The sequence below is a fragment of the Monodelphis domestica genome, chromosome 5, assembly GCF_027887165.1.
Source record: "Monodelphis domestica isolate mMonDom1 chromosome 5, mMonDom1.pri, whole genome shotgun sequence".
Classification (NCBI taxonomy): domain Eukaryota; kingdom Metazoa; phylum Chordata; class Mammalia; order Didelphimorphia; family Didelphidae; genus Monodelphis; species Monodelphis domestica.
In genome coordinates, this window is record NC_077231.1 from 17,282,952 (window position 1) to 17,304,268 (window position 21,317).

Below are 21,317 nucleotides of genomic sequence, written 5' to 3' on the forward strand. Positions count from 1 at the left end.
CAAAGGAAAATGAATGATCTGATAAGCTATTTTCAAGAGATCATGGAACCACAGTAAAATATTCCTGAAGGTTTTAAGAGAGAATTAAGACTTTTGAAAGCAGGATTAATTATCTCCACTGATAACTGGTGGAATAGATAAACTTGAATCAATGGTGGCAAGCCTCACCAAAGGGAAGGAAAAAAAAAAATAAAAGATTGAGAATGCAAAAACAAAGAAGGGAAGGACAATTTGGAAGAAGAGAAGCAAAAGTCAATAATGAAAGAAAATATGATCTCTAAATAAGCAAAATATTTGATCATGAATATAGGATACGTAGAGAAAATTTTATCTTAAACATAACCATTTAATATCTCATTCATAAGAAATAATATTATAAATGCCAATATATTGAAGTAAATGCATAAATAATTAAATACATCAAAATACACATATAAACTCTGGTTTCCCTCTTCCACCAAAATACTCAATAGTTATGGTGAACAGTGGGCTTTTATTCTGCAACATATATGCTATATAAAAACTGATTGAGAAATGACGGGGAATAGGTAAAGAGTGACATGATTAGACTTACTTTTTAGGAAAATCACTTTAGCAGCTGATGGAGGATGGAATAGAGTGTGAGGAGAATTGAGGCAGACAAAACACATCAGCAGCTTATGATAGTAATCATGGTATAAAGTGATAAATGCCTGCAGTGATGGTGGTATGAGAGGACAGAAGGGGCATATTCAGGAGATGTTGCCAAGGGGAAATCAGCAGCCATTGGTAATAAATTTTTATATGTCAGATTCATTTTGCTAAATGATGACAATGTTGCTATTATTTCATCATTTAATAAAAAATTCATTATAATGCACCTTCTTTTCTTCATTGACCTTTAATTTAATTAATATGGTCATTGTTTGGAGAGAATATCAACAAAGTTTAAGACAGCAAGTGATCAGCCACCAAATCTGAAGGAAAAACCTTAGGAAGGTGGGATTTTTATATCGCACACTAGGTAAGTTTAGATTCTTTAATTATTTCCACTGTACCTTGTTAGAATATAGGGCGAAAATGAAGCTGGATTATCCTGCTCTGAGAACAATGGCATGGATCCTCCCATTATCCACATACGGAAATATAAAGTCACAACCACCTTCGGGGAAAAAAACAAAATTTGATTGTGTTAGGATTCTGTAGCATATTTCTTCAAGATGCTTTACAAATAAATATTTTTGTTTCCCAAAAAACTTACAAAAAGCATTTAAAATGTCCAAATACTAAAAATGAGTTGAAAGAATGTAAAAGAAGGGAAAAACAATAGAGGATATTTAAAAAAAAGAAAGAAAAAATTAGCATTCAAGGTCTTCCACCATCTGGCTCCAACTTATCTTTTTCAGACTGATTTCAAATAACTTCCCATATAACATGTTATTCAAAATTCTGACTAATCTGAACTGTCATCTACTGCCTAATATTATTCTGTTTTCCCCATTTTTGTACATTTACATAGACTTACTGTCACTCCTTCCTCATTTCTACCTACTAAAATGCATATCTCTATTTTTTAAGGCCCAGCTTAGGTGCTAACTTCTTTCTTTCATCTTTCACCTAGGATTTGATCTTGTTTTCTCTGTGACATTCGTTACATTATGTCTTATGTCATCATTATTCCTGCATTTTAAATTTTAAAGTAAATGCAAAGTTTCTGTAAGCTCTGATTCATAAATGTCAGTTATGTAACTAGATAAACAAAAGACTTTGCCCTTGAACCTTGCTGGTCAACCGCTCTACAGATGGGATTTTGGAATTGAAAAGACTGGGATTTCCCAAACTCTAGAACTATTTGGTAGTTCTTAGTAAATAATACATAAGTAGATGACAGCCTAGTCTTTTAGGGATAAAATTTTAAGTATATGGAATGGTTATCATAAGACAGAATTAAATCATCTATGGAATTCCAAGATAATACCTTAAAAAGTCAATCCAAAGGCCATGCCAGATCTTAAATTGCACCATAAAGCAGTCATCTTTTTTTTAAAAATCTGGTACTGGCTAAGAAATACAATGGTGGATCAATGGAGTAGAATGACCTTAAACCCAAAGATGCTAGCTTTTGGGATAAGAACTCACTATTTGACAAAAACTGATAGGAAAATTGGATAACAATATGGCAAAAATTAGTTACAGATCAGTACCTCACACCCTGTACCAAGATACACACCCTGTACTCAAAATTGGTATAAATCATAAAGGGTAATATTATGAGTAAATTAGGGAAACATAAACCTGTCAGAGCTATGGAGAAGGGAAGAATTTATGACCAATCAAGAGACAGAGATAACATTGTAAGATGTAAAATGAATAATTTTTGACTATATTAAATTGAAAAGCCTTTGTACAAATAAAACCAATGTAACAAAGATCAGAAGGGAAACAACAAACTAGGGGGGAATTATATAACAAATTTCTCTGATAAAGGTCTCATTTCTCAAGCATAAAGAATTATGTCAAATTTATAAGACTACATAAGTCATTTCCCAATTGACAAATGGTCAAAAGATATGAATCAAAGCTATCAAATCATATGAAAAATGCTCTAAATCCCTCTTAGTTAAAGAAGTGCAAATGAAAATAACTTTGAAGTACCACCTCACACCTATCAGAGTGGCCAATATGACAGTAAAAGAAAGGGACAAATGTTGAATGAATGTGGCAAAATTGGGATACTAAGGCATTACTAGTGGAGTTGTGAACTGATCCAACCATTCTGGAGGACAATTTGGATCTATGCCCAAGGGTCATAAAATTGATCAAACCCTTTGATCCAGTAATACCACTACTGGATCTTTATTCCAAAGAGGTTAAAAAAATGGGGGGGGGCTGTTTTTACAAAACTATAGCTATTCTTTTTATTGCAACAAAGAATTGGAAATTAAAGTGATGGCCATCAATTGGGGAAGGACTGAACAAATTGTGATATATGACGGTGATGGAATACTGTTATGCTATAAAAAATGATGAACAGGATGAATTCAAAAAAGAACTGGAAAAATCTACATGAAATGATTCAGAGTGAATTAAGCAGAACCAGGAGTTCTTCTGTACACAGTAATTGCAATATTGTAGAATGATCAGCAGTTATAGACTTAGCAATACAATGATCCAGGACAATTTTGAGAGACTTTTATGACAAAGAATGCCATCCACCTCCAGAGAAAGAACTGTTGGAGGCAGAATATAGATGAAAGCATGTAATTTTTTTTTGTTTTAGTTTTATATGATTATTCACTTACAAAAAATGAACAATATGGAAATATATTTACATGATAATACATGAATTACTTGTCAGTTCCTGGAGGGGGGAAGTGAATCAATTTAGATGATATAACTTCAGGAAACTTATGTGAAAATTGGTTATTACATGTAATTGATAAAAATTTAATAAATAAATGAATTACAAAAAAGAAACAAAGTTCTACTCTGAAAAAATAAAAATAAAAATTCAATACAAAAAAAAGACTAAGTCTGAAGATGTGGACTGTGTCCTAATGATCTTGACACACTAGTAAAAGAGTCCTGCTAGAAAATCTAGCCAAGATTCTAGAAAAGAATTGACAGACCATTATGTAAAGCAAAAGCATCTTGGAGAGGTCCTTCCCACAACTCAGGTTCAGCTGTTTGAAATTCTTGTGAGTAAGAAGAGTATGATAGATTTTCTAAAAGCTTTGATCTTACAAACCAAAAAAGCTTGGCAGAGTCCACTCTTCATGAAGAAGAGCATATTAATGGCAAAAGATTTCAGCTGAAGCCAGATGTTAGAGCAAAAAGAAGGTTCAAATGTCATGTGTCCATTTGGAACCTGGTAGCATCCAATGGGGACTATATGCCCAAAATAGTATACTCCAACTAAAGTGGTGTAGACACATGCAAGGGAAAAGCATCTAGGAAAACTATGTGCTTGGAACAGCAGCATTTGATGAAAACTATCTCTAGAAGACCAACATTTGACAGAAACCTATGTGTTTGTTGGAGTGTGTCCACTGAAGTCCATAGAAGGTGAGTAGTGAGAGCAAAACAATAACAATACCATAAGACTTTAATGGTCAGATAGCTTTGGAGGCATGAGTTTCTCCTTGATGCATGGCCATGCTGGTTCTGCACACATGTGCCTCTTTCTAATAAATTATTTGTGCAAGATTCTACCCTAGATTTATGCATTATTTATACTTTTCTTAATATACAATTTTATTAAATCTCTTTCTTTAAATTAATTATGTAATATGACTTCTAAATAAATTGATAGTAGCTCATGAGTCATAGTTCTGGTGGATTCAGATCAACAGAGTAGATTGAGTCTGAGGTAGCCATCTCTGAGAGATCTGCCCTATGAGTTGGGGGAAAGCGCAACATGTACATAACTTAATACCCCTATTATATTATAAGCTCTCTGGGTTGTAATGAGGAAAGGAATGAAGTGGTGCATACCATGGAACGATATAGGCTCAATCCTGGAATCTGGGGACTTTATAAAGAGTGGACACAGAGAGAACTTTGGGATTTGGTTTCTTGTCTTTGGGAGAACCTGAAAGCTAATACTTCCTGCTGCTCACATCTGTGTGAGCCTAGTGGGGGTTTGGTTTCCTACCTATCCTGGTGGAGAGATCCTAGCTGTGTTGTCATCTACTTTATCATCTACTCATGTTCCAGTGTCCTGAGAGAGTCCTTAATCACTGTAAAGATTTCTGCTGGGAAGCCAGTAACCTGACTATGGGAAAAGGCCTGAAGCCACCTTGGGCACAACCCAATGAGGATTTGAACCCTCTCATTAAGGGTTCAATTTAACTACTCTGACGAACTATAAATATATAACCAAACATCATCTGGGAGGAGGATTAGGTCATGTAGTTCCTTAGCCAGGAATTTCTAGACAGAGAGTGTAGTGAACTAGGCAGCCAGAAGATATGAAGACACCCCTTTGCAAGGGTCTTAGGAAGGGAGGAGGTTTAGTTGGAATTTCTTAGATTAGGGATTCCTGTTTCCTAATCCCCCCATCCTGCTTCTGTTAATAACAAATAAACCCTGCCTTTGTTTTTTTAAAAACCTGGTCTGAGAGTCAGATAAGCATTCTGGGCCTGTGAGAGGCCTGCAGGATCTATCCTCACTGTGGGGTAAGTAATCTGCAACCTTGGTTGGCTCTAGCTTGGCTTAGGACAGCCCAGGTGGGCAGTTAGTTATTTCTGATTTGTCATCGACTAGCACATGCCCGTGTAGTGTGGGTGTGCACAATTTTTGGGTGCTAGACCAAGATGGAGACTTTTAAAATTCACACCTTTGACATCTCACTTCTACAAAGTTACCATCTAGATTATTCCCATATTTCAGGGAATTTCATGATTTATGTATTCATAATTTATATATTCATAATTTTCATATTATGATTACATTATATTCATATATATATTCATAATTTCTTTCATAAATTAGTAGACACAATAAATATTTCTTTAATTGAACTGAATAAATATATTTATGAACATTTTAAAACAACTACTTTAAATAATGTCTAAAGAATGTCTTTAGACTGCAAGTACAGTTGGCCCTGATTTTAAAGACAAATAGCATAAATTTATTTTGCATAAATTATTTTATAAAACCAAATCTAAATTTTAAAACAGAGGAATTTACAGTCTTATTAAAAAACATTTTAGAAGTTAAAGAATGAATGTATCACTATTAAATATTCTATTTGGTATAAAATCATGAGGACCCAGCTTTAGGGTGAATGAAGTGTTTGGCAAATTTTCAAATCAATATCTTTAAGGATATAAATTTCATTTGATAATATATCTCAACTACATAATTGGCTGGGAAAAATCTGAAAAAAACTATTTTTAAAATAGAGTAATACTCGAAAGTGAAATGAAAAAGAGTATCAATAAAATTAAAGAAAAGAAGTCAGAGTATAATGGAATGATTAACATTTTATAAATATTCTTATCATTGAATTCATGTAATATAAAATGTATACTCTAAAAACTCCCAGAAAAAGGCATTCCTATATCTTGTACTAATCTTGTACTCATATAATCTATGCTGAATTTTTTGCCTCCAGTTTTAATTCATGGACTTAAAAAAATCCTACATATTTCTTCATTTCATTTAATTTTATGGTATTCTTTTCAGAGGAATTAAGTGATCTTTTGCTTAAAGAACATATTCTTTATTTCTAGACAAAAGAGCATACAAAAGGTATGCTAATTAAGGATTTAACCATAGTTGTCTTGCACTTGTAAACTAATAATATTTTTTGCTATCTAGCAACCATGAGAATATGACTATGGTCACACTAGCACTTGAGGGATCATCAATAACCTGCATGTATGATGACAATCTACTGCACTAAAGTTCAGACCTTATTTTTATTTACTTATTTAAAATAAATATATATGTACATATATATTTTACCAATTACATGTAATAAATTTCCAGACAAGTTTTCCTATGTTATATGATCAAACTCATCTCTCTCCCTCCCTTCCCTTCCCCCTTCCATGCTGGCTGGTGATTGAATCTGAATTATAAATGTTTTATCATGCAAAACATTTCCATATTATTCATGTTGAAAGGAAGCAATCTTATAAGTAAAGTTCAGATCTTAATTGAAACAATTTAAATTATCTTTACAACCTTCACTCTAAAACACACAAATATTCATTTATTGGTTTTACTTTCTAGCTTCTGTGACTAATTCTGTCGAATAATATGGCTATTTCTATACTTACATAGCAGATGACCAAAGCAGCTCTTTTTAAAAATGGTCTTGTGACACACAGAACATTTTGATTGCTGTTTGCAGTCAGGTACCTGAAACAGAAAAAAAGAAAATATTTCTAGAATAATTTTTATTCATTTTATTTTCATTATGAATTGTTTCTATTGTATTTAATGCTTATGTGATCCTTTGGCACTAACTTGGCATATATTACAAAATGCTGAGATGCCCCCTGTACTTCCCTTTTTACCTGGCCCATAAGCTGCCAGAAAGGTGAAGGCAGGCAAACAGATAAAGAAGAATAGCCCATCCTCAGGCCCTCTTAGGAAGTACCTGCCCTGACCAATCTAGGAATCAGCCATTGAGACTCTGTATCCCATTACCCCTAATGAGAATCACCCCTCACTCAGTAAAAGCTTAAAAAACTCCTGCTGTCTTGTTCCAATAGAGGGCTTATACCTCTGACCCCTCCACTATTTTTTTAAATTATATTTTCCAGTAATTTTTGACAATTTTTTTTCTGACATTTTAGGATTTAGATTTTCTCCCTTCCTCCCTTTGCCCATCCCTGAGTGGGGTAAATAGTTTAATGTGGATTATACCAGTGCTTTCAAGAAAAACATTATTTCTTTATTGTTCATGTTGTGATAGAAGAGTTAAAGTTCACATACACACACACAACCTTATGTAGGAAATAAAGTGGAAGAGGACATGGTTTGATCTGCAATCAGATTCCAACACATCCTTCTTTGGCTGTGGATTTTATTTATCATCACTGGAACATTGCTTTGATGATGATGGCTTAGTCCTTCATAGTCAATCATCAGAAAATATTTTTGATACTGTATGTATTATTCTCCTGGTTCTGCTCATTTCACTATATATCAGTTCATATAAGTCGTTCCAGGATTTTCTGAAGTCATCCTGTTCATCATGTCTTATTTTTCCATTACAACCATATATCACAAATTGTTCATCCATTCCCCAAGCAATATAAAGCCCCTCAGTTTCCAATTCTTGTCCATTAGAAAAATAACTGCTAAAAATAATTTTGTACAGGTAGGTTCTTTCCCTGATCTCTTTGACTCAGACTCTTGCTGGGTCAAAGAATATGCATAGTTTTCTGACCCTTTGGGAGTAGTTTGATATTTTCAACACTTTCCAGATGGTTGGATCAATTCACAGTTCTACCAACAGTGTATTAGCATCCCAATTTTCCCACATTCCCTACAACATTTATCATTTTCCTTTTTGATCATGTTAGCCAATCTGATAGATTTAAAACGGTATCTCAGAGTTGTTTTAATTTACATTTTCTCTAATCAGCAGTGATTTGGAGTATTTTTTATATGACTAAGTTTTAATTTCTTCCTCTGAGAACTGCATTTCATATCCTTTTGCTGGGGGCCATCAGACCACAACACCTTGACAGAGTCATGCGTGGTAGCTGGGGAGACCACAGAGTGGTCCTTGGCGAGGTGTGACTGCCCACTCTATCCCCTTTACATGACCTTTCATCAATGCCCCTTACCTATGCATTGACATGATTATTATTCCCCCTAGTCTCAAAAGAAATAATGCAAGAGCAAATCACCTGTACCCTAATTCTCCAAAACATCACCAAAAGATCAGACCCTTAAACCCAATCCCAAAAAGACTATCATGGGTTAACTTTTACTTAGGTACAGAATTCCCAGCAAAACTGCAGCTACAGGCCAAGCCCAACACGTTCTCATGAAGCCAGCACACAAATCAATCATAGAGGCCCATACCATATGTACAAGTCCAGTACAGATACACTAAGCTTCAATATGCCTCAGTGACTCAATTACACAAATCAGTAACTCAAACTCCCTAGTAAGCCACCTGTGATGAAATCATTTATCTTGTATTCTGTCTGTAATCACAATAAAAAAATATAGAATGTTAATCAAGTGATTTGTTAAAATTTAATGTATCACTTTTCCAATTGTCTCTCTTTGAACATGTGTGTTAGGTAATGTAATCTGCCTGCCAAGAAAATGGGTATAAAAATAAAAACCAAGCCTGGGAGTGGTGGAGCAGCTGTTAGATGCAAAGGAGTCCCATGGCCATAATGATTAAGCAGTCTTCCTTTTGTTATTTATTTTATTTTATTTACTTTGAGTGATTGTTTGCCACCTGTCGGGAACCCTGGAGTTGCAAATGGGGCTAGAGCCTGACCACAGCATCCTTTGACCATTTTTCATTTGGGGAATGCTTTGTGTTCTAATAAATTTGAAATCATTCTCTGTATATTTGAGAAATGAAGCCTTGGTCTGAGACATTTGTTATAAAATTTTTTCTAAATTTTTTGTTTCCTTTCTGATTTTGGTTATAATGGTTTTGCTTATTTAAAACCTTTTTTTAATTTAATGTAAACAAAAGTATTCATTTCATCTTTCACAATATTCCCATGTCTTGTTTTGTCATAAATTCTTCCCTTAAGTCTGACAAGTGTACCAATGTGCTAAAAGCAGGCAGAATATTAGCTCTAAGAGAGTATAGTGATGATTTAAATATCTATGTACATTTTCAAATCACTATTTTCCACTAACTGTTAAATTCATTTATCATTTATCTGATGAATTACAGTTCCCCAGAGCTCCTCAAGAGCTTATATGGGCATTGGTCAAGCTCAATCTCAATACAATGTAAATCTGCTGGCAAAAATGGATCTTCCATGCAGATTAATATATGATTCCAACAAGTTCACAGTAATGATATGCTCATGTTTTGTCACTTTCCTTAGCCAGGAGCAGTAAACGACTTCACTGATTAAATGTAAAAGTCCAATATCAACATAAAAATATATACATATATATGTATGTATATTTGTTTATTTGTTAATATGCCTAACTTCAAGGCTAGATTAAGCCCAACAACCCTAGAATAATTAGAAAGTAAAACAATATTCCTAAAATGATATTAAATATCTTTTTTTTCCTAAAAATCATATGTGTATTAGGGTTATATAAGGTTTATTTGGGTTTGGGGGAAGGAAGGAAATGGTGAGCAGCAACTTTATAAAGCCCTCTTTCTCCAGGGCTGTGTTTTTTTCTTTTTGTTCATTTCTAAGAATTATGTGAGCTTTGCTCTTCTTCATCTGAGAGCAAGGCACAAAGAAGGGAATGTTGTTTACTAAACCAACACTGAAAGATCAGGTTTAGAAGAATTCTTTCTTCATTCAAGTGTTTTTAAAATGATTCTGGGGAAAAAACATAAAATAACAAATTAACTGAAAATATTGGCATCAAAATTTTGCCACACAAAAAATCACAATGCTTTTATACTTGCCACATAAACTCTAGAACATATAAGATAAATCTAGGAAAGAAAAACAATAATAATAGGTATGTTTTCAAGCAAGAGAATAATGGAGTATAGCATGAATAGTCTTCTTTTAGTAGATATTAATTATGAAGATTCTTCTTTGTCAAGAAGAAATGGGACAAAATATGAGAAGCCTAGGATCAGCCAGATGATTTTATTGTTGTCATTCAGTCATTTTAGTTCTGTCTAACTCTTCATGACCCCATTTAGGGTTTTCTTGTATGAGTTTCAAAATGTTGTGGCCAGGGGGAACTGCATCTCCCAGCATGCCTCAAGGGTCCCTCCTACTTCCTGGCATGGGATTGGTCTTGAATTTGAATGCTTATTGATGTCATAGGGGATTCTTTTAGATAAAGGTAGAAGGAGCCAGATTATGAAGAACCTTCGACAACTTAAGTAGTTTATACTAAAACTTACATCTAGAATATATCCAAGTTTCTTTGAACTGCTAATTATGGCTCAAACTTTTAAAAACTCTTTTAAAATCAATTTAAATTTCTTATAAGTATCCCCTTTTGAGGAAGATTATCTTGTAGACTATCATAATAACCTTGTATAAGGTCATTTAACTTTGCCTGAAAAAGACAGTTAAAAATGCTGTTTAACAAAGCTAAAATTCCTTAAGTAGTGAACTGATAAACTTACTATATTTATTTATGAAGCTATGTTATATTCTGCTTCTGATACCAACTTTGGATTTTAGACATTTCTTCCAGACTCAATAAAAAGAAAATATTTTGGTGAGAGTAGAAATACTTTACTAGAAGAAGAAAGTACAGCAATGTACCACCTTGATAGTACAAAGAGATTACATTTCAGACCATAGTCTGGCTTGAGTGGATAAATATAAACAAATGGAATTATTGAACACTATAATGTAGAGTCATTTTTCATTCTTCCCTCTCACCCTTCACATTCAATTAGTTGCCAAATCTTATTGATTATTCTTCCATAATACCCTCAAATTTATCTCTTACCCTCCATTCACACAGCATTCACTCCAGTTGCCCCTCATAACCTTTCCTGATCCTTGTTTTGGGCTAGGTCTGATTTAGGCCAGTCCTACGATAGTTTCGGTTCAATATTAGAATAAAATGAGATGCTCCTAGGTCAATCAATAATTAAGAAAAGGATATTTACTTAGCCACAAGAGGATAGTTTTGAGGGTAACACATTGATCTACTAAAAGAAGCCCTTTTTCCTTTGTATTTCACCAATCATGTATAAGAGAACCCTTGGAATTCCTTGTGGCTGCTCTGTATTTGGAACACCAAGATGTAAAGTCAATAGCTAAGACTTGAGATGCTCTTATTGCCTTTTAAAGAGTTTTTAAAGGTCTCCAGGAGGAGGGGGAATTTGAGCTGAATTCAATTAGCCTGCCTTGCAAGGAAGAAAGAATAGAACATTCCTCCTACTAAATTTCACTCCTTTCTGGTCAACCTTGACCTCTTATATTCAAGAAGCCTGATATAGCCAACACTACAAGAAAGCATAAAAAACTAATAGAAAAAACAAATCAATACAAACTATTAAACGGTTCCCTGAAGCAGTAACTAAATCTGGGAGAGTTCCAAGTCCAAATAATCAGATGCATGTTTTGGGAGATACCAAATCTTTGCAGATAACAATGCATGTTTCGATGTTATAAAGGTGATCATATGTGAAAGTTGTGCTACGAGCACTAAGGCTCTAGAAAAGATGATAATACTTCCTGTAAAGTCACCTATCCTCATGACAGGTCAGGGAGACTGTTCCTGTACCTCTACCCTTTTATTTTTCCCTGCCTACCAGCTGGGATATCCCCCTCCCTGAGAGCCCCATGGCAATGCTTTCTGCCAATCCTGGGGCTGCCACTGCTTCTGAGAGTTACCATACTTGTCGACTACTCCAAGGTTCACAACCCTGGGGCTGATTTCCCTTCTCCCTGCCTCCTGATCCCTAAATGCTGAAGCTGCCATGCTAGGGCTAACTGCTACTCCATGAGTTAGGCCAACACAACCCTCACTCTTAAGGATTTAGTTTTTCTGCCCTGTGCTGGGGCACAATGTTGCCACAGGTCTGAGTAATACTGTACTTTGAGTTCTGGGGCCTGACCATCTTCTCATAACATACCCTACTCTGCCCTCCTCACATTAGTCTGCTGCAGGCCTACACTGCCATTGCCCTACTCAGCAGGAAAGCTAGGAACAGGGCTGAGGCCTGAATCTACCTTCCAATGCTAGAAGGAAACAAAGCACCACAAAAAGCAATAAAGCCAGAGACTCCTCTAGGCCAGGCCATGTGTTCTATTTCCCATATGCAATGGGATGTCTACTGGGGCTATGGAAATGCTACCAGGATCTGAGCTCTGGACCTTGCTTGCCTCCTGTCTGGAAACTTCAAAGAAAGAGAATTAAAATATATAGTTAATAAATTGGGAATTAAACTATAAACTTAAAATTGATATAGTATCCCAGCCTTTTCATTAGCTAATTAAAAGAAATGTAACTTTATGAGAAGAACGCTAAAGAAATTGGTCCTATCTAGGGAAATCAGAAAGAAGAATAGCTTTAAGGTAAAGATAGCAAATTATTTTTTGAAATGTTGATTTTGTAATGTTAGCAGGGTATTCAAGCAGAAACATCCTACAGATAGCTAGAGATAGAAAGAAATTACGAAATCAAAGAACTTAAGAATTAGAACTTCCTCTATAGCATAAAATACATGTTGATTTTGGATATTATAGATTGGATATATAGATTACATATATCTACTTATATGTAATACTTGTCGAGAAAGAACATGAAAGAAGATGAGAAGAAAGTTGAGCAAAAAACCTAGAAAACAGCTATCTGACGTGGTCAGGAAGACAAGGCAAGAAAGAAGGCTAAAGTAGAGGAGTAAATGGTGTGAAAAAGAAAAGATAATGAATAAGAGGGAGATAGTGATCATTATCAAATGATACAGGCAGTATTATATTTTAACACTGAAACGGGTGAAACCAAAGACAGCAATTCACTTCCTGGGAACAATGTGAAGAGCAAAACATAATGTATATGAAAATTACTTATCTTTTCAACATAGTTCCAGATTCATCAAAAAAATTCTTCCTGTCAGAGAGGTTGAAACTGATCTGTACTTCCAAAGGAGATATTTATTATATGTTTACCTGAACAGGACTTTGTTCACAGATATTACAGGGAGTTAAAAAGTTGGACAAGGAATTGACTGGAAGGAAGAAAGCAGCCTGGCTAGAATTTGGGGAACTTCATCATACTTTCAATAATCCTAATGTTCTTCCAGTTAAAAAATCATGAGTTTGCTTACTAAATATTTTTTATGATATTTAATATCAATATCAGAAATTTGCTCATTAATTATACTTAATTACTTTTGATGAATAAAGTATCATAACTTTTCAATAACCTCCTTTAATTCTCTACCAGGATCAAAGGGGAAGGGCACTTTTAACTTCTATATTATTCTGGTGATGTCATGTGGTTGGTAATCAACCTCTAAAGAATCAAAACTGTAGGTGTTGCAAACAACAATGAAGAGGTGTATCAAAGCCATATGTAGGCTGTAGCATTTTATCAATGGTACCTTGCATAAAAGAAATTATATAGAAGGTATCCTCAATGAGTTGTATAAGCAAAATAAGATCAGGACTGGGAAAGATCAAAGAGAAACAGAATGCTGCATTAGATCCATGGAATGTTAAAATATCTAAAGGCAAGACTTGTCAAAGCTGACTGGGATCCCAGAAAGGACATAAGAAAGTACAAAGCTTTGTAATTTGCTCTAATGTGAGCAGTTTGCACGCTGAGTACATTAATGAACCACTTGAAGCTGTAAAAAAATATTGCCTTTATCATATACTTGAAAGATGAGATTCTCTTCACATTGCTTTAGGATATTCCCATAATGTAAGTGAATATCCTAGGGGAAGCATAAATTATTATTGTCATCATGCTCATCACATTAAAAAGGGAGAAAAATAAACATAACTTTCATAACATATCATTTAAAGGGGCATTTTACTGGTATAACAATATATCTAACTTGTATCTTTCTTTTTTTTTAAAAAATAGATTTTATTTGATCATTTCCAAGCATTATTCGTTAAAGACATAGATCATTTTCTTTTCCTCCCCCCCAACCCCCCATAGCCGACGCGTAAATCCACTGGGCATTACATGTTTTCTTGATTTGAACCCATTGCTTTGTTGATAATATTTGCATTAGAGTGTTCATTTAGAGTCTCTCCTCTGTCATGTCCCCTCAACCTCTGTATTCAGGCAGTTGCTTTTCCTCGGTGTTTCCACTCCCATAGTTTATCCTTTGCTTATGAATGGTGTTTTTTTTTCTCCTGGATCCCTGCATAACTTGTATCTTTCCTCAAACACATGATCAAAAAACTTGCTGTGAACAAACCTTTAGTGTTCCTTTAGCCAGCTGCTCAAAACCACCTCTGTAATTTCCTACTGAACAAGTGCTCTTTAATTTGACTTCTGCAGCATTTCTACTTATTTTGAGAATGAGCAACTCACAATATGGCACAAATCATTTTGCCAACAAATTGAGAAAATATTGAGACAGTTTAGGAGATAATATATTCCTAATAAATTATATTGGTTACTCTTTCGTTCTGACATCAAATCAATTCATCTAAGAGGTATCGGTTCTCAGTATCCATTTAAACTTAGTTTTCATTTTAGTTCTCCTTAAAAGAATTTATCTTCTGAAAACCAAGTTGCTATAAGATTAATTATACTGATACCTAATTCTTGGCATGAAGACATTTTCTTCTTTTAAAAATTTAACTCTAATCTCAGAAAATTCACCATTTATATTATGGTAAATAAATATAAATTTTGGCAAGGATAAAGAAACTAAGAAAATGAGTCTAGAAGAAATTAAGTTGAAATTAAAGCATCACACTACATACCAAAATAAACTCAAAAATGGCTCTATTACTCTACAGATGCAAACAGTGTAGAAAAAAGTGCAAACAGTACTTCCTTCAGAGCACAGTGTAGAATTACAAGGAAAGGCAGGAAATTGTCCTCCCCCTCCTTTTGCTGCTGCCCAAACTACTTTTTCCCCTACTCTACCCTCTTGTCCAGTATGTCCCAGCTCAACACAGATCTTGCAGCCTCTGTACAAATTACTCCCCTGGTACCCCAAACTCTCCATTACAACAGACAGTGGCAAAAATGCAGGATACAGGTGAGGAAATGCTACAGTATTTCTTTTTCCGCAATAATATAGCAAACTGATGGACAGGGAAAGCTTACACAAATGCACCGGCTTGTGCCATTCAAAACATTAAAATAATTAAAGCAAACTACTACTCAGTATGGGCCCACTGTGCCATTTACTCTGGCACTGGTGGAGACCCTTGCACATGATGTCCTTCCCCTGGATGACTGAAAATTGATAGCCAAAGCCTGCTTATCAGGAGGCAATTATTTGCTCTGGAAATCTGAGTATATGGACAAATCCTATCCCCATGCAGAAAGAAACAGAATTGTCCAGCTTGGAATTACCTATAATATGTTTACAGGTCAGGGAGATTATTCTGTACTTCAGAATCAGAGGGTTTATAATTTACAAGCCTATCAAAAGATTAAGGTGCTAGCACTACAGCTTCCCCCCCACCAGAAAAACTCACTAACAAAACAAAATTAGACAGGAACCCAAAGAACCTTACCAGGGTTTTATCTCCTGATCATTATAGATGATTGTGAGGCTTATTCAAGGGACCCTCTTAGTCAAACAACTTGTCTTTGAAAATGCTAACTGACCGTGTCAGGCAGCCGTTAGAGTATACTGCACACAGACCTCCTTGGAAGACTAAGTAAAACTTTGTGCAGATATTAAAGCATCATATCTGAAGGGTGTGACCATTGCTGCAGCCATCCAAAAAATTGGACTTCTCCTAAAAGGAGCAAGAGTTTGTTTTAACTGTGGACATGAAGAACACTTCGCCAGAGAGTGCAAGGCAGGAAAATCACCCCTCCCCTTGTCCTCAATGTTAGCGTGGTAGGCATTGTATCCATGCATGCAAATCTAGGGTTGACAAAACAGGGCAGGTTCTTCCACCCCTATAGGGAAACACCTGCAGGGGCCAGCCTCAGTTTCACCAAATAATCAAGACAACCACGTCCCTAGCCTCTTCATCTCTTTTTGTCATCACATCTGACTTGCCACCTCAAAAAATTCCTACAGGAATTTATGGCACTTTACTTCCTTCCACATTCAGATTCATATTAGGCAGGAGAGTTATTTCATGAAAGGTCTGACAGTAATTCCATGAGTAATACTGCCAAGTACACTTAAGATTTGCTAAAATCCTACTCTTTCCCTTGCATGAGTTAGGCAAAGTCTCCATAAAATTCCCTTGAGGAGATCAAGGGTTTGGTTCTTCTGACTTTACTGGACAGAACAGATTAGAAGGGAAAGACCTATACTTACTGTATACAATGAGAAGAAGAAATTTACTGACTTACTGGATACTGGTGCTGACATCTTTATAGTGTCCACAAATCATTGTCCTCAAAATTGGGCAACTATTCAATCATCTGTAAATCTTAATGACATAGGACAAATAGGAGCCACTCTTTAAAGTGCCAGATACCTCCACTGGGAAATCTCTGGTAAAACTGGAGTATTCAAACTGCATGCTATACCAAATCTTCCTGTGAATTCTTGGGGGGCGAGACATAATTACTGACCTTCGTCTTATTTTACAAGTACCTCCTCATCAACATTTTTCATAGGGCCACTGATTGCATTTAATCATAACACCCCTAAAACAGCTGATAAAATTACTTGGAAGTCAACGCCGCCTGTATGGGTAGATCAGTGGCCGTTAACAAAGGAAAAACCACAGGCAGCTACTGAACTAACAACAATTACAACTGGGTCATGTAAAACTTTCTACATCTCCCTGGAATATACTTATTTTTGTTATTAAGAAAACAATGGGGAAAAGGAGACTATTATAAGATTCAAGGGCAATAAATGCAGTAATAGAAGTATTCAGAAGTGACTGACTTCCCCCTGGGCAGTCCTAAGAAAATTTACAGACTATAATTGGTCCACAAAAAAGGAGAGGAAGGCACAGGAAGTGATGGACAGAAGTGTCTTTAAAAGGAGTTACAACTTCCTATGAAGGACTGGTTCTTCAATCTTCATAGTTCTGAGTTTGAGTTGGAGGTTGGTGAAGAATCTGCTTCATGTACCTGTGACCCTGGAATTGGTAAGACTGTTCTTAAACCTCTCCCTTTTGAACTACAACATGAGTGAGTGAAAAGGTTGACTTCTTCCCTGATTTTCTGGAGGTATTTGCCTCTGGAGAGCTCCCCCCCCCACCCTGGGAAGCCTTTGTGGCTAAAACCTTTTTCTAATATGCCCCTGGGCCCCCTTTTGCTGGGGCCTCTTAAGCCCTGTCTGGTTTGGACCAGGCTGGAGTAAATATCTGCTTTCTCTGATTTTCCTACTTCCACCTTTTGTAAATAAATTACCATATATACATAAATTGCAACCAGGTCTTCCAGCAATTTCAGCTATTCCAAAAGATTTTCATATCATAACTTTAGAGTTAAAAGATTGCTTCTTCATGAGTCCTTTACATCCAGATGACTGCAAATATTTTACATTAAGTTTGCCCTCAGAGAACTTAAAGGAGTCAATGAAACATTTTGAGTGGAAATATCTGCCTCAAGGCATGAAAACAGCCCCACCTTGTGTCAGAAATATGTAACACAGGCAGTAGCTCCAATAAGAGAAAAATACCCTGAAGCCTGTATCATCCATTATATGGATGGTTTACTCTTGGCACACCTAGACAAACTGGTTTTGCAAGATATTCATCATAAACTCCTATTGTCCTTGGAAAAATTCCAGAGAAAGTACAAATCAATGATCCTTATGAATATCTAGGGCATATAATTCAGGGAGTGAGAATCAAACCCCAGCATGTTGCTATTAGAACAGAATATTTAAAAACACTTAATGACTTTCAAATTATTAGATCTTAATTGACTTCGTTCTTCACTTAATCTTACTACAGGTCAATTGAAACCCTTATTTGATATATTGAAAGGTGATCCTCAACCTACTTCCTTAAGGCATATCACTCTTGAAGCCCACAAGCTTTGCAGATAGTTAATCAAGTCCTTACTAATTCTCAAGTATATAGAATAGATGTTTCTCTTCCTGTTAGTCTTCTAATATTACCCACTGTGAAGGGTTAAAATTTTGGGGTAGAGTTGAAGAAAAGTAAGGAGAACAGTTTATTAAACACAAAATGCTTAGTTTATTATTAGGAAAATACAGATAGGAAATAGAAAAGAGGAAAGTGAGAGTAATCTAATAGCTTATAACTACACCTAAGATCTCAATCCTAACTACAATTTTCCTAAAAAACCCTAAATCTATCTGCCTTCAAAGGCAGTTTCTACTATGATTATCTAATAACCCACTATCTATCTACCTATCTACCCAGGATAATCAATAAGACTGTTAAGACCAGTCTCCCCAATGGATCTTTCAACTAAAACTATTCTATACTTTATATTATAAACAGGGAGAAATGAAGAGAGAAAGAAAGAAAACAAAATAATTCTTGCAACATGTAAGTCTCAAATAATATATAATTCCAAATATTTATAGTTATAATATCACAAAATTCATACTCTATTCTACATAAATAAAACCTATTCTTATTATACTCTACAGAAATAAAAACCAACAGATATTAATCCAAACAAACCTAATAGTTACTATGCACAAAAATAAACAAGAAAAAACAACAAGAACCTTATAAACACATTATATACTTAAAAAATCAACAAGAACCTTATATACACATTAATAAACAAGAACCTTATATATAAGTAGATATAGATATAGATATAGATATATACATTATATACATCCAATATTATCCTCCCTGAGGTAGATCTAATAGAACACAATATACCCCCACTGCTGGGGGTTATCATACATTATCAGAATCATGGCCCTCTTGAATGGATACACCTTTCATCAACTCCTTATAAATCCATCACTCCATACTATCAATTAGTACCAAAATTAATAGTCCAAGGAAGAAAGAGAAGCACCCAATTGTTGGCTATGGAACCATAATTTATTGTAACACATTCACTAAACAACAGATAACTACATTGAGTAACACCTCCAATGATTTCCAATCCCCAAAATAAGCTTATTAAATTTGCAGCCAAGCATTCTTTTATTTTCCCTTCAATTACTATTGCTAAACATTTATTTTTAAATTTAAGTTATTTTTTTCAGTCAATTTAGAACATTATTCCTATGTTAAAAGAATTATATCATTTCCCTCCCTCACCTCCCATAACCCTTCCCGCAGTTGACATGCAATTTCATTGGGTATTACATGTGTCCTTGATCGAAACCTAATTCCATGTTGTTGGTGTTTGCATTAGGATATTCATTTAGAGTCTACATCCCCAACCATATCCCCTCAACCCATGTATTGAAGCAGTTGATTTTTCTACTGTGTTTCTACTCCCACAGTTTTTCCTCTGAACGTGAATAGTGTTTTTTTCTCATAGATCCCTTGGGGTTGTTCAGGATCACTACATTGCCACTAATGGAGAATTCCATTACATTCGATTGTACCACAGTGTATCCGATTCTGGGTACAATGTTCTCCTGGTTCTGCTCCTTTTGCTCTGCATCAGTTCCTGGGGGTTGTTCCAGTTCCCATGTAATACCTCCAGTTCATTATTCCTTTGAACACAATACTATTCCATCACCAACATATACCACAATTTGTTCAGCCATTCCAATTGGAGGGCATCCCCTCATTTTCCATTTTTTTTGCCACCACAAAGAGCACAGATATGAATATTCTTGTATAAGTCTTTTCCTTATTATTTCTTTGGGGTAAAAACCCAGCAGTGCTATGGCTGGGTCAAAGATCTTTTAGCGACCGTTGGGCATAGTACCAAATTGCCCTCCAGAATGGTTGGATTAATTCAAAACTCCACCAGCAGTGCATTAGTGTCCCAACTGTGCAACATCCCCTCCAACATCCATTACTTTCCTTTGCTGTCATGTTAGCCAATCTGCTAGGTGTGAGGTGATACCTTAGAGTTGTTTTGATTTGCATTTCTCTGATTATAAGAGATTTAGAATAGTTTTGATTTAACTGAAAATTGCTTATTCATGTCCCTTGACCATTTATCAATTGGAGAATGGCTTGATTTTTTGTACAACTGGTTTAGCTCTTTATAAATTGGAGTAATTAGACCTTTGTCAGAGATTTTTGTTATGAAGATTGTTTCCCAATTGGTTGCTTCCCTTCTAATTTTGGTTGCACTAGTTTTGTTTGTACAAAAACTTTTTAATTTGATGTAATCAAAATTACTGAATTTACATTTTGTTATTTCTTTCTAGCTCTTGCTTGGTTTTAAAGTCTTTCCTTTCCCAAAGATCTGACATGTATACTATTCTGTGTTCACCTAATTTATTTATAGTTTCCTTCTTTATATTTAGGTCATTCACCCATTCTGAGTATATCTTGCTGTAGGGTGTGAGATGTTGATCCAAACCTAATCTCTTCCATATTGTCTTCCAATTTTCCCAGAAGTTTTTTATCAAATAGTGGATTTGGGTCCCAAAAGCAGGGAACTTTGGGCTTATCATAGACTGTCTTGCTGAGGTCACTTACCCCAAGTCTATTCCACTGGTCCTCCCCTCTGTTGATTAGCCAGTACCCAATTGCTTTGATGACCACTGCTTTATAGGATAGTTTGAGATCTGGGACTGCGAGGCCAACTTCCTTTTCATTTTTTTTCATGATTTCAATAGATGTCCTTGATCTTTTGTTCTTCCAAATGAACATTGTTATGGGTTTTTCTAATTCAGTAAAAAAGTTTTTTGGTAGTTCAATGGGTATGGCACTGAATAAGTAAATTAATTTGGGTAAGATTGTCATTTTTATTATGTTAGCTCATCCCACCCATGAGCAATAAATGTTTTTCCAAGTATTTAGATCTAGTTTTAATTGTGTGGAGAGTGTTTTGTAGTTGTGTTCATATAGTTTCTGTGTTTGTCTTGGCAGATAGATTCCTAAGTATTTTATATTGTCTAGGGTGACTTTAAATGGAATTTCTCTTTCTAATTCTTGCTGCTGAGATGTGTTATTGATATATAGAAATGCTGATAACTT

General features: G+C 35.1%; 1 protein-coding gene across 3 annotated transcripts in view; it reads right to left on the reverse strand.

Annotated features, from left to right (window-relative positions):
• TMTC1 (transmembrane O-mannosyltransferase targeting cadherins 1) overlaps positions 1-21,317 on the reverse strand; it is a 291,956-nt gene that overhangs the window by 163,771 nt on the left and 106,868 nt on the right. For all 3 annotated transcript variants that reach the window (XM_056797671.1, XM_007502836.3, XM_007502837.3), the window contains 2 exons: positions 6,771-6,852; positions 1,038-1,141 (listed from right to left, as the gene is read on the reverse strand). In XM_056797671.1, the coding sequence (XP_056653649.1) occupies positions 1,038-1,141; positions 6,771-6,852 (186 nt within the window). The remainder of the gene's footprint in view (positions 1-1,037; positions 1,142-6,770; positions 6,853-21,317) is intronic.